The 14,936-nt window shown below is 38.5% G+C and overlaps 1 protein-coding gene across 2 annotated transcripts in view; it reads right to left on the reverse strand.

Moving 5' to 3' along the window:
* Window positions 1-14,936, reverse strand: part of PHTF2 (putative homeodomain transcription factor 2) — a 64,632-nt gene that overhangs the window by 43,817 nt on the left and 5,879 nt on the right. For both annotated transcript variants that reach the window (XM_036401260.2, XM_036401259.2), the window contains exon 2: window positions 6,556-6,632. In XM_036401260.2, coding sequence (XP_036257153.1) covers window positions 6,556-6,600 — 45 coding nt within the window. In that variant the 5' untranslated portion in view covers window positions 6,601-6,632. The remainder of the gene's footprint in view (window positions 1-6,555; window positions 6,633-14,936) is intronic.

The following is a 14,936-nucleotide window of genomic DNA, read 5'->3' on the forward strand; positions in this document are numbered from 1 at the left end:
ATCACAATAGTATTACAAATCCAGAATATGTAAGATCTAGAGTCCGGTAAATAAATAACAAAGTTGTTTCCTTGGAGTGCCTGACACCTTATTAAAATATTTTGTGCTAAAATATTAGCTGATATGCTTTATTAACTTCTACAGTCCAACATAATTAAAATAACTGTATGATTTTCTGTATCAATTTTAGTATTAAGATATCCATATATAAATAATTTCTATATGGACAATATAATTAATTTTTACAATATGTCTGATTTCTCAAAACTTAGAACAGGATTATTAAAAGTTATTTTGAACTGTTTATTTCTTACATGAACTGATCCCTGTTGCAGTAAAGGTAATACTCTAGTAGCTCAGCAGTATAATTATCTCTGTTGGAGTAGATTTCTAGTCTTGGGATGGGGTTTTTTCTGGATATTTTTCATTTTCAAGGGCGGTAGATTTTTTTCAATTTTGTTTATGGTGGATATGTGGACTGGACAAGCTAAACTAAGACAAACTTAGCTGATAAACCACGGATAGAAATCACTATAGGACAGTTGCACACTGTCTGTTAACAGCAAAGAGTTTAGTAACTTTTAGTTAAATGGAGAAGGACAGTGAAGGGATTAAGGTTCTGCATCCTAAGGCACAGAGCCTTGAATTTATAACTGCTGAATTGTTACTTCTGATTTTAAAATATCCCAATACCCCTCCCTTCTTCTTGTCTGGTGCCAGAGGGAGAGCTGAAATCAGCTATTTGAAGTAAAATTAAGCAAGCAATTCAAACTCTTATTAGAGTTATTTATTATTAACTATTTGAATTGGCAACTAATGACCCACTTAAATTCTTTCAATAACTGCAACAGCACTGTATTTACAGCCATTTCACTGAACAATAATTTCACTAAGGCTTACTTTAGAGATACCATCCCTTTTAGAGTCCAATAATATCTAATTAAACATTTATCAGCTACATACTAATGTTTGTTCTGAATTATGCTTTACAGATTAATTCTTCTTAAGATCTGTCAGCCATACTTATTGCCCTGAGTAATGGTTTACAAATTTTAAGATATCTAAGAAAACCACAAAACATCTCCTTTCATCATGCAATTAAACATAAACTATATACAGAAGAACAGCTGGAAACCAGGTTTGTAGGTTAAACTAAATGAGAGTAGAGGAATAACCAAAGCTAGACACAGCACCCTAGGTGCTGTCTGAGGTGAGCTGGCCAAGAGCAATCCCTTTCCTGGGTCCATGGCTACACTACTGCTAACAACACCCAGCTACTCTCCAAGTGTTAAGGATTTAACTCTGAAATATTTTATTTTTTTTTAAATAATAATGTAGTTGCACAAAACAAAACAGCCTCAAGATGTAACTGGGAAAAGAAAACCACTCTGACAAGCTCATTATTCAGTATAATTCCCTGAAGACCTCTGAAAATCTAGCCAACTTTACTGATGTTGCAACTAGGATTTTAGACTAGCATTGCCCTTATGTCCCTGATCGTTTCCACTTCCCATAGCATGCTTTCCTTGTTGCCCCTGCATTTGTCTGGGTGGCTAAAATCTCAATCAGATCACACAGGAAGAGAAAAGAAAATGTTAGGCCATAATTTCTAATTAAACGATTTAAGAATCAGAGAACCCTTCCCAAGACAGAGGGATTTCATCGTGTTGCTCCCCTGCCATTACACAGGTTCATCTCCTTATAGACTCACACTCTTACTTTTAGCTGGATGAGTTTCCTGACCAAATTCACTAAATAAATGTATGGGAGTCTGTGGGAAGGCAAAGCAGGAATGGGAGCCTACAGGCAGGCAAAATGCAAGCCTGCTTTGTTCAGCCACAGCTCCTGCTGGAGGTCTCTTTTGCACATTCAGAATTCAGAGTTTTCAGATTCAGAAATCAGAGTTTTGCCTCACCAAACAAGGTGCTGAAGGTAAATCCCCACTAGGTCAGGCAACTGCTTGAGTACCACATGTGGAAGGAAGCTCTATCTGAACACACATTTTCTTCCTCCATGCTCTGACAAATGCCAGCTCCAACACTCCTCAAGTTTCAGCACTTGAAGTTAGATGTTTTCAAGTCAATGCAGTTTCAGCATCCGAAGTTTTACCTAAAATAGCCATACAGCCTGTCCATTTGGCAAAACCTGCCTTTGTGCCAGGGAGAATAATGCATCATGTGTATTCAGTGCCAAAAAGGAAATCAGGTGGTTTCAAGGTAGGGTATAATCATCATTTAACTCCTCCTTTATTAACTTAATACAGGGACCAGGTTAGAAATGTTAAAGCACTGATAGAGTTAAACGTGGGCAGCGACCTCAAGGGCAACACAAACAAGCTTCTACAGGTTTGTTGATGACAGAAAGAATGCTAGGAAAAATGTGGGCCCTCTGTGGAGAGAAACAGGAGATCTGGTTACCAGGGACATGGAGAAGATTGAGGCTTTTGCCTTGGTCTTCACTAGCAAGTGCTCCAAGTTGCAACCTGCTCTAGTGGAAGATGTCCCTGACCGTGGCTGGGGGGTTGGAAAATGATGAATTTTCAGGTCCCTCCCAACCCAGGCCATTCCATGAATCTAAATAGGCAAGTATAATCTTGGACTGATGAGCTGTAAAACACTGAATACTAAGATCTTAAAGCAATGCCATTAGAACTCTAATTTTGCCCTTTAAAGCCATGAGAGAGAAAACATCTGATTTGTTTTATTGTGCCCTTTAACAGATGTACCCAAGGGACACCCAGAGCAGCAGAGAGCTGCATTGGCAGAGTCAAATGATATGCAATCAGGTGCAGGATTCAGCCTCAATTCAATAAGTTTCATTCTGCCTTCCCCTACAACCATCCCCAAGAGAAGGAACAACATAATTGTACAAATTTGTTGGTAATATTGCAGGAGAAGGAGTTTCCCATTTTAGCATCAAGGCTTCTGTAAGGAGTGAAAATCAGAAAGTCATTAAGGTAAATTTACATATCTTCTCCAAACGGGAAACCAGACCAAAAATTCCCTCTATTATCATCTGTAAAGCTTGAAAGTATTTTAAGAAATTAATGCAAAAAAGTTACAAGCAATAGAACCAATATTTTAAATTATTCATAACTTTATTATTTTTAACATCAGTTACTGTCACTCAGGCAATACTTCAAGTACATATATAGTATCAGTATCATACAAAAGTTATGCCACCAGATACTGCAATTGTTTTCAATAAATGTGGGGTGTCAGATTTTTTTCACAGGAAACACTGTGATGGCTTTCTCCACAAAATACTCAATTACCAAGCTGAAGCAATTTCAGTATTTTGGTACATCCACCTAATCCTAGGGATATTAACCAAGTGATGCATCTATATGAGAAGCTGTCTGGAACCCTTCCAGAGAGCCAGGCAGACACTCCTGCCACTCCCTTTTATTGCAAGAAGCAGGGCAGCTCCAAGGGCTGAAAACAAGCCAGGCAAACCCTTTGTCACACATATCTCAGCACTGCACTCCCCAGAGCACCAAGAAATACAGCAGACGTTTCCTTTATTTTAATTTCTACTGAGTCAACCTGTATCTAGTCTACTGAGTCAACATATTTTATGCCTTGAAAAAGTATTTGTACTGGCTGGGAAACATACTGGAAGCACTAAAACTCTCTCCTTGCAACGTTGTATCTCAAAAACCAAGCTGTTGTAATACCACTCTGAAATCTTACAATCAAACTTAAAATAATTCAGAATTGATTACTGTATTTTTATGAGACAGTAATCAGGAGCTCCAGTACACTAAAAGCAGAGTAAATCCATTGTCAAAACAGAAAAACATGTTTACATAATAAAAGGTCTGACCTTTTAAACAATTAAGGGTATTACTAAATCATCCTGGTGTAAGGAGCTCAATTTCAGACAATAGTATGAGTCATGAGTAAACTTGCTGTTTGCAAAACTTGCCTTAAGTAGGGTTGGAAGAGCTCAATTGCTTAACTCTTTCCATTGAAGAGATATAAAAATGTCTCTTGAGAAACCAACAGACCTTGGAAACTCAGCAGAGAGACACATGAAATAAATATATTTAAAAATACATGAAAACTGAAAACTAAGAAAGACAAGGAGTAAGTTATCTACTCAGTATTTCTTTCACAGCCCCAACCTACTCAAATGCTTCTAGTCATCTATAACTAGAAATACCAGAAGTGAACTTTCTTTTTCAAGGCATACACCAATTTATTAATCTGAAAACACCTCCCCAAAACAACAGCTTATTTTTTCTCATTTCATCAAAGAGGTCAGTAATGTCAATTTGATCAATACTGACTGCAACCCTGGTTCTCTCTTGCCCCAGAAACAAACTTCCACTGCTGGAATGCACTACATTTTGATCTCTCCCCACTTTCAATTCCAGTTATAGGTGTAATGAGTCACCAGATCTAACCAGTGAGACAACTCTGACAACTACAATAAAAACTGAAATTGAAATTTAAAACTGGAAGCAAACAACAGATCTTACAGTTCAGTATCTTGATGTCATAAGCAAGGACCAAAAAGAAAGTCTGGAATCAACTGAACACTAGGACAACTCTTTCTGTTCCCCAAACTGAAATCTTTGGTTTAAACAACAAATCCATGGGTAAAAAAATACTGTGTCATGTAAGAGATTTAAACAAATAAATAAGCAAAATCAAGGGCAAAGGTGAAAGAGTCGGGATACTCCCAGGAACAGATCACACACACCACACTACAAAGCCAGAAAACTCTTTGGGGTTACCAGCCAGATCCAGGAGAACCCTGAATTTGTGGTACCTAAGAAATCACAGTCTAATTCACATGAACATCTGCAACTTTTCTGCAATACAGCCATTTGTCTCAAAACATTACACTTCCTCATACTGAAGCAACATAACTTGCTCATTTGGCAGATCCCAGACCACGTGTGGATTGCAATTAAATTTTGTTCACACCAGGGAGAAGACCAGCATCTGGTTTATACATGATCTTATCCCTCTTGTAACAAAAGCCACCTCACCACAACTCCTTGCCATAAAGGCACTGTGCAAGTCCTGGCCAAGCAGATCTCTGTAAAAGCCTACAGAGATTCACCACAGAAATGTTGGTTTTACTATGAATGAAGAAAATGGAGACATGTGTAAAATCACTGGAAACAAACAAAAGAACAAGGGTTAAAAGAATGACCTGTACTGATAACAAGTAATCCTGTTAGGAGCAATGTTCTGGGAAAAGTAAAACTGATAAATGGCTGGTTTATATCAAGATCAGAAGGTCTGCCCTCTGTAAAAGCACACCTCAGTGACTCATCCTGCTTTCCTAACATCAGGAGGATGGAAAGTTGGAGCATATCAAATGTGCCATTCCTTTTACTGTATGACCAACAGGAAACACACATGCATTTGAAAAAAAAACAAAACCAACCAGACAACAAACATGAACTTCACTTAAGATTTACAGAGACTGCAGGCTCTTTCTTGCATCAAAGGACTATCTATATGTAAAGCTGAATATCATGCAAGATCTGTCCAAAGGATACTGCATCATCACCAACAAAAGCAACCTCAGAGACAGGACGAGGATCTGACACCCAGCATCTCTTGCACTGCACAAAGGGATCCTGGCCAGCCCAAATACAAACACAGCTTGCTGTTTGGATATCAGTACTCTGATATCTCTGTGCAATTAGTAAATTAAGTGTATGAGAGAATGAGTGGAAGCAGGTAAAATCAACATCACTTTCCCCTTCCATGAGATCCTGCACTGAATTCCATTACATTAGATCTTTTACAAGTCATCTTCCAAATCAGAGTAAATGGTAAAAAAAACCAAACAAAAATTCATCATTAAACTGTGAATTATTTTCAAGTTTTTAATACATAATTGAATGATTGGTATAAATAAAGTCAGCAAAATTAATTTTTCGGCTCTTTCAACTGTACATTTAATTCACTGTTGTAAAGACCTCAACAAAGCAGACCTGTATTACCTTATTTCTAGCAAGTAACTGTTGCTTTGCTAGAAGCTAACCAGAAGTCCTGTTTTGAAGACCACTGCATTATGTGCTTAAGGACAAGATGTTCCCTCTCCAAATGACAGCTACAGACCCAAGGAAAACACTAACTCACAGAAGCTAATTAAACCACAGAGAGCCAAGACTCTCTCTTTTGGGTAGGTATTATACAGGATTTTTGTTACTGACAAAAAATTTGTTTCAATTCTTACTTTCTACTTAAATACAAGGATTCTTTTCTGTGATATAGAAACAACATTCTCCTGTACATTAATTAACACTCTGAGAATACAAAATTTGTTTTTTTGCAGAGCACAAGTAACCAAGGGAGTAAGAAGTTTTCAGCTAGAAGACTATAGACTAAAAGCTATAGACTTAAGACTATAGGCTTAGCTATACACTAAAAGCTCTTTCATGTCACAAAATACTTATTTACCTATGGAAGAAAAGTTTCAAGCTATTCACTCTCATAAAATGCTAACAAGTAATGCATAAGTATTTTATATTTGTTATAGTAACACATAAACACAATAGGCCACCATAAAAACAAATAGAAATCTTACCTTTTTCTGGTACCAAACTATAGCATCAGTTACTTTGGACGCCATTTATTCCACTGAATTCACAGAGTCATTTTAGGCTGTTAACAGAAAGAGACAGAACTTTACTTCCACTTCCCTAGGAAGGCCAAGCAGGGAATGCAGAAACACTCCCGTTACCTGCAAATCACAGAACAGCTGTATTTACTTTACACATTGCCTCATCTCTATTTCACTAAGAGTTTGGGCTTTCTCCTCTAGGCAAACAAAAAAAAACTACAAATCTGCTGCTGCAGGACATCAAAAGCCCCAGTTTTGTCCTTCCTTCCCAGTAAAACACACAGGCTGCAGAGAGGTGATCTGTCATTGTCTCACAGGAACCTCAAAAGTGCTTTACTACATGCAGTTTGGTTTTTTTTTTCCTGATAAATTAAGCACCCTATAGTCATTGGCCCAACACAGTACTCTGAAGTGCAGCAATAATTGTTAAAAAATGTAAGAAAAATTCATACACACCATTAGATATACATACTTGAAGAAGAAAACAATATCAGTGCTAGAACTTCACTAATCATAACTAGCACCCTCATGAAAATGGTAGACCAAAACTAAGCCAAAAGGAGAAAACCAGGAAAGAATGGTATGGTTGTTCTAATGGTAACAAATAGCAGTAGCATTAGTTAATCTTTGATGCCACTGTAATCAGCATGAAAAAAAAGACCAAAACCCAACCTTTCAGCTTATGTAAAATAATTGTATCTTGAAATGCATTTTTTCAGTCTTCCTTCATGTAATCAGTCAGTCAGTGCTCATTAAGAGAGGGGGGAAAAAAAAGAAAAAAAAAAAAAAAAAACTAAAAAGTCTTCAGGTGTATCTGTGCCTCTCTTGTACTGGGAAGCCCAGAACTGGAGCCAGCACCCCAAGTGTGGCCTCATTGATGGCAAGGACATGGTTAAGGATGTCATAAGGATGGCAGTGACTTAGTCCCCAAAGTATACATCAAGCATTTTCCAAGATCCATCCTGAGTAAAAAAATTATACTTCAGTTGTTAGTATCAACAATAATATTACACCTTTTATTTCTTTATTAAAAGGAAGCAAGAATGATTAACCTGTAGGGAGTTTATGTAATAAAAGACTATTTGGGATCTACTTATTGATTTAAAGGCATTTGTTTACAGCTTTTACACAGATATGAAAGATAGAGAAAAATTCAGCATTCAACAAATGGGATAGAAACCAAAACTGTACAACAGATTAAAATGAGTGTCTTTATGAAAGAGCTAAGCATTAGAGCAACTCGTGACACTATTGTACATTATTCATCACCAAAAAATTCAGGGTTTGGGTTGTTTTTTCTTTAAAGCAGGTATTAACCATAAGAAGCTCACAAGGGAAAGTGCCACATTCTGCACCTGGGACAACCCCTGGTTGTGTGTAAAGACTGGGAACAAAAGGCTGGAGAGAAGCTGCAGAACCTGGGGTCCTGGTTCATGAGAACATGAGCCAGCAGTGCCCTGGCAGCCAGGAGGGCCCACCCTGTGCTGGTGACATCAGGCACAGCATGGCCAGCCAGGCAAGGCAGGGGATTGCCCACTCTGCTCTGCACTGGGCTGGCCTCACCTCCAGTGCTGGGGCAGTTCTGGGCACCACAACACAAAAAGACATTCAGCTGTAAGACAGCACCCAAGGGAGGGCCACAGACATGGGGCTGTCCCGTGCGAGGCCAGGGAGATGGACTTGATGATCCTTATGGCTCCCTTCCAACTCAGTATGATTCTATTTATTTTAAAAATGACCCTCCAAAAGACTCAGTTCTGCACTGACATTTGTTTGTTCATTCTTCTCTGCCTATATCTTTTAAGTAATGCACTGTATAAAAAAAGGAGTATGTCCATTAGACATACTCCTGTTTTATAGAGTGCATTACTTAAAAGATATAAATAATAGTGCCTTTAGTTTGGACATGCACCATATACAGTATAGTACAAATCTTCAACAAATGGATTGAGGATTTCTAAGAGACCTCATGCCACACACGTTCATGTTTCCCAAATGAACCTATTTTTAAGATTTCTAACAGTGCAACTCCTGTATCTTCTATACAACTTCAGATAAAATCACAACTCGAGAAAGAAATGTCTCAGAGAGCTTAAAGAGTCATTGAAAATTCCAGAAATGTCAGAACACTGACAATTAGTCCGACTGAGCAAGCAAACACCTCGATTTTTCCACTGTTGAAAATATCATGTAAGTCACATCAAGTCATTAAAGCTAGCAGCCATGACTCTGTCAACATCTGTGATTGTTTCTGATCCATTTGCTTCTGATAACAGTCTGTTTTCCTAAGAGCAACTATCAATTATCAAGAATCCATTGGCACAATAAATATAAAAATACTATCACATAAAGGAAGGAGTCCAAGAGAGACTGCTATAATCTGACATACCACATGAACTGGTCACCTTTCTGTTCTCACCCATACAAAGCTTACAACAGGACTTGCTTTCTTATTGGAAAACCTCTTCAATTAAACTTGACTTTAAAAATGCTTTGCTCCATTGGACTCAAAAGTGACATAAAACCCTTCCCCACACACACATGGCCTCCACACACACCACCCACATCACACAGTCACAGTGACAGCAGTGACAACAGGTGCCAGTGCAGGAAGGGGGCACAGAGATATTGATCACACTTGGGGCGCAGTGCAGGAAGGGGCCACACAGATACTGATCACATTTGCACCCTCCCTGCCTTCATGACCTCATCTTGGAGACCTTTAACTCCTTCTCATTTCTCCTAAATAACACTCCTCTCAAATACAACATACCCAACTTCCTACCAGCCTAATCACAGGATGAGACAAAGGTTGGAACAACTCATTACCAGCAGTAAAGAACTGCTGAATCTGGACAGAAACCTTTCCCTCAACAGCTACATTAACTTGATGTCCTTCTCCAAGGCCAATTATTTTTCAGGAAACCAAACATTAACTCATTAATCCAAGACCTTGAACTGTGCTGAATATGGCTAAAAGTGGATCAACCATTTTAAAGGCAGTAACCTTTGTTTGCAGTAGCTTTTTAATTCACTCAAAAATCCTTTGCCTCAAGAAACAATTACCTCACAAAACTACAAACCAAATATAAAGAAGTGGCTTTCTTTGATTTTGATCAACAAACCTGTTATTTAGATTATCCATGGTTTTCATATTTTTAAGAAACTCTCTGCATTAAATCCTCCATAAATCTATTCTGGTGGCATTTAAAGCTTATTAGCATATACATTTGCATAAACAATGCAAAGATTATACTTACAAAAGTAAATATGACAAAATCATGGGATTGATGTCTCAAAACAGTTTGGTGTGCTAACTAAAAATACCTCTACTAGGAAATATCACATGCTTTCTTCAAGAGCTACACAACCGTTTCTGAGACAGTACAATAATGAAAGGTGAAAAAGTTTATTTAATTATTTCTGTGTTTCTGCTTGGGGGAGCTGGGATTTGTCTGTGGTTTGGTTTTTAGTTTGTCTTTAGGTTTTGGGGGGCTTAATGAGACATTGTGAGTTTAATAGACTCAGCCTGAAGCTAGCTTATCTGGGTGAGGGATGGATGGAAACAACTCAAGACACTTCAGCTGCAGTCCTGGCTCTGACTATCTGCCCAGAGCTCACTGAACACCTTAGACTGGAGACTAAGTATTTTAGCAATGTCAGAACTCTGCATATTCATTGCAACTTACCCTGCCATTCATGTTTCCAGCTGACATTGATCCTGAGGTCAGCCTGTAAAAGCCTGGCTCTAAAGCACAGTGGGATCAACTGGGTCAAAGTGAAAACAGCTGACAGACAAACGCAGGCAGAGAGAGCAGTGCCTGTTCTGCTGCCTGGTTCCCCCTCATCCTCTCTGGACCCAGCCTTCTGCTCCACATTCTCTGCATCTAGGATAGGGACCAGCTTCAGCACTCAGTTGTACAATGTCCTCTGCAGAGTAACTACAGCAAGATTAAGTTAATCTGAACTAACTGAAGACTTCAAAGCAACACAAAAAATACTCCCAACTTCAAAGATTAGACAGAGCATCCAAATATAAAAGCTTGCTCACAATCCCTCTGTAACAATCAACAGAGCTCTCGTTACATTTTCATCAAACTCACAGTTAATGCTATGAATAACTAGTAATATTGTCTAATCAAAGTTTCATTACTTTCCTAAAGCTTAATAGAGAGGACTACCTAGTTTTGGTGATCCCTATTCAAAGGTGGGGTTGCTTAGCTATTTCCCAGTTCAGGGCATAATCATATTACACAATACACCTTGCAATCAAAGTAGCAGTTTCTCAAAAGCCACAGAAATTTCTATATAGATGCCTTCAGGTAGCTAAGAGCTCAAGCCCCACAGTACTGCAGTGCTTACTGAGTAAGATAGGATTTAAATAAATTCAAAGTATATTTAGAAATTTTACTCATATCCACAGGGCTTTGGTGACCCTAGTCAGACATAAATGTATATATTCCTAAATAACAGTCTAAAGCAATCTGAACTGACAGAAGTGAAGAATAAAATTGTGCTCTTCCATAGTGACAAAGAAAAAAAAATAGCTTTTTAAAAGAATATACAAGTCTAAGCAGTATCAACTAGCAAAAGGACATAATTAAAAATACAACACAAGCAAGGACGCATAGGCTGTCCTTGCCTGTAAACACTGTGAATCACTCAGTATTTCAAGGAACCTGTTCCCTTTACAGCAATCCCAACCTGAATGGTCAGGATACCATCCAGCTGTTGAGTCAAGACCTGAGTGTCCTTCTCAACTCATTATGATCGTAGGCTGATGATGCAATGAAGTTGCATGTTCACTATACATCATCAGAATTAAAACTGCAAAATTTAGGTTGCTTTTGTCTCAAATGCTTTTTAAAAAGTCATTGTTTTTAGTACCTTCAGGAAATTAAAGGCAGCTTTTAAAAGGTTGTCATACAAAGCAATGAGAATACTACAACCTCGTTTCTTCAACTGCTTTCCAAGCTAGAACTGTTTTACCATTATGTTATATCCTCCATATTGCAGTTTCACAATCACAGGTGTCCTTTCACTGATTCCCAGCATGTAGGGTAAGAAAAGACAATGAATCTGAGCAGTAAAGACTATGGCCTAAACTACTAATTTAATTGCAACATTTGTATCACACAAACTCTCTTAAAGCATTAAACTTGTTCGTGCACAGCTGGAAAACAATGATTTAAAAAATTAAAGGAAAAACCCTTCACTTTCTAGGTTCAACATCAAAATACGAGTTAACATGAAATTGCTGACATTATTTGATACTTTAAGTTTAAATGAGCCCATTAAACAGCTCAGTCACGTTGGGCATCTGCTGTTGACTGAAAAGCTGCTTCTGCCATGACATAACAAACCAAGGGAGGCATGCAGCCCTGTATTGCAGATACAGCACTAAACTTACCAGGAGTTATCCTTCCTCCACTTAAACCCAGGGGAGTTCTGCCTCTGCCACAAACAACAGGATGAAAGCCTTAAAGCAATGCTCCAAAAGAACCATTACTTTTCATGTGCATTACACATAAACCATTAAACCTACATCTCCTTTTTGAAACAGAGCATCAAATACTAAGCAATGCACTCACTGTTCTTTTTAAGTACTTTATCTATGCATCACTGTTCTCAAAACAGCATTTCAGAATTGCAAATTGTATACCAGCAAATGAGAAACTTGTCACTCCTAGGTTCACACCTTTCAGTGGAGGTTTTATCATGTTCCTCCCAGCTACCCTTAAGAAAACCTGCAGCAGTCAAAACTGAAGGGAAAAAAGTCAAGTTAAATTAAGAAAACCCCAGACACTGCTAACCTAAGGACGATATCCAGCAACCAGCATGAAAAGTACTCTTCCTGCCATGCCTGCTGAGCCTCCCCAAGTTGTCTTGCAACCCAAGGTCATAATAGTTTGTAAATAAAAAGGAATTAACATACTTGCTTTCCCCAAGGAAGACCAAAACTCTGCTAAAACTGGCTACCAGCATTCTAGGATGCTGCTCATGAGAGTGAATTTTCAAACTCTGCCCTTCACTCCATCTCAAAAAACCTCAAAACTCCACAAAAAAACTGAAAATCCAAAATGCAATCACCCCCAAACAACTGATTAAAAAAAATTAACATCCCTAAATGCTTATTTTGGGAGGTTTTAGTTTGTTTGAGAAGGCCTCTCTCATCAGCCAACAGCAGCAACAATAAGACATCAATCAGACACTGTGCTGGCTGCTGTGTATGAAACCCTGCTCTTGAACAGAGATGTACCAAAAATGCCATATATGATGACAGACACACACATCTGGCAGCAAGGCCAGGCCTGCCTGTGCCTCCAGTGAGATGTCAGATGCTGAAAGGTTGACATCTTCTTCTCAGGCCCCAGTATTCTGCCCACAAACCACTGCACCTGATCCTATTTCTGCTGCTGCCTATTTCCTTATAAGCTCATGCCCTTTATCACTCACCAGCCAAGCAGGAAGGTATCACAGACACAGCACAGAGCATGCAGTGAGAACCAGCCTTCAAAAGCTGATGGGAAGCAGACTCAACCTAGCCATCCTCACTTCCACAGCAAACCCACCAATATCTGAAGCAAGGAAGTGCCACACAAAATAACTGTCACCCAAGGAATACTTGTTTTGTCAGTGAATTGCACAACTGCCTGAAACAGCAACAAAATGTTGACTATCAGGATTTCTGAGATTTATTTCAGGTTATGGTAAAAGAACACTGCATGCAGTTGTTGCAACTGCTGCAGACATTTCTGGAATCTCTGCCTTAAGATCTGTGCAACTTTCCTAATTTTGTTACATAACCGGTTCATGACTTCATTTGAAGTAACTTGACACAGTCTCATTGATACCTTACTCATAAAAATAGGGGGGAAGGACTCTGAACTGAGAAGTCCAAGATTCTACACCTCCCATAATTTACTTTTGAGCCTGCTGCAGTATTTATCAATTAGCAAAAAGCTTCCAATATTTAAACATATTCTGCTGATCAATAGAGTAGAGGAGAGTCCAAGCCCTTAAAGTGAACTATACTCAAGTTAATTTTGCTTCTTATCTACTGTAAGAGGTTTCAGTTTCAAAATTCTCACCAAATACAGTAATTGCTGTCAGCACACTGGATCTACAAGCCATTTCTGTAAATGCTGCATCTTTAAAAAAAAAAAAATAAAAACCAGCACATGGTCAATCTGAAGTTCTTTCTATTCCTGTTTTTTGTACTGAATACTACACGCACACACATACATATCCCATTAAACATTGGCAACCTTATACTGAGAAATCCCTGAAACATTGCATGTACACATCTGCTCTTACAACTGTAACAACTTTATTAAAGAACAGAATTTCTATAAACACCAAGTTTATATTTATATATATATATATATCTGCCCTAACAAATATTTGAAAAAAAAACCCTCCAAACAAATATAGTCACCACCTTGAAATAAAATGCCTTTCTTCTTTCTTGAGATTCCTAAGGCAATAATAAATCTTGCTCACTGGAAATACTGACGTGTGTTTAGGAAGACATGTTTATCTGTCACCAGGCACTGCACAGCAAAGTTGTGGCTTCTTGATGACTACAGTCAGGAAGCTGAAAACCACTCCTAAATCACCAAGTTTGCATCATGTTCCACAAATAGTTATCCAGCAAGTTTTTGAAGCAGCTGAGGCATGAAGTGGCTGAGCTGTCGGAAAAAGCTGCTGCCTCTTGTAACAGCCACTGTTCTGTAGGAACAGAGTTGAAAATGCTGAGCATGAATTTTTAAATTATTAAAAAAAAAAAGGTCTCTGGAGTGATCCAAGCAAGGAATTGCTGAGTAACAAGCCTTACATGTGTATCTGGCAAGGTCCTCAAAACAATCATTAAAAATGGAACACCATTATACCCGAAAGCCTATCTGATAGGGTCTAATCAGCAGTTTCTACACAGGAAGATCATGTCTCAGTCTATCAGTATTTCTGGACATGTCAAAGTAACTGATAGACAAGAGCAAGTGGTAGAACATATGTGGACTTTCAAAGAACCTTTGGAAAGATGTCAAAAGGCTTCCAAAGAGTCTGTTATCTATGAAAAGCAAACATTGCCACAGATTAAAACCAGCCAAAACACTGAACAAAATATGGAATCAACATTCTTCACTGCAATCAGCTAATTGGATAATGAAGATTAACAGCAGCATCCAGTCTGCATAGAGCAGGCTATTGATCACCTATTGATACTGGTGCCCAGAAGCTCCTTGGATCACAGACCACTGGCCTGCAGCTCTTCCATTCAGTGCCAGTCCAAGGCAAACTGCACACAAATCCCCAGCCTCCTTCATGCAGAACCATCCTAATCC

This window comes from Molothrus ater, chromosome 5, assembly GCF_012460135.2.
Source record: "Molothrus ater isolate BHLD 08-10-18 breed brown headed cowbird chromosome 5, BPBGC_Mater_1.1, whole genome shotgun sequence".
Classification (NCBI taxonomy): domain Eukaryota; kingdom Metazoa; phylum Chordata; class Aves; order Passeriformes; family Icteridae; genus Molothrus; species Molothrus ater.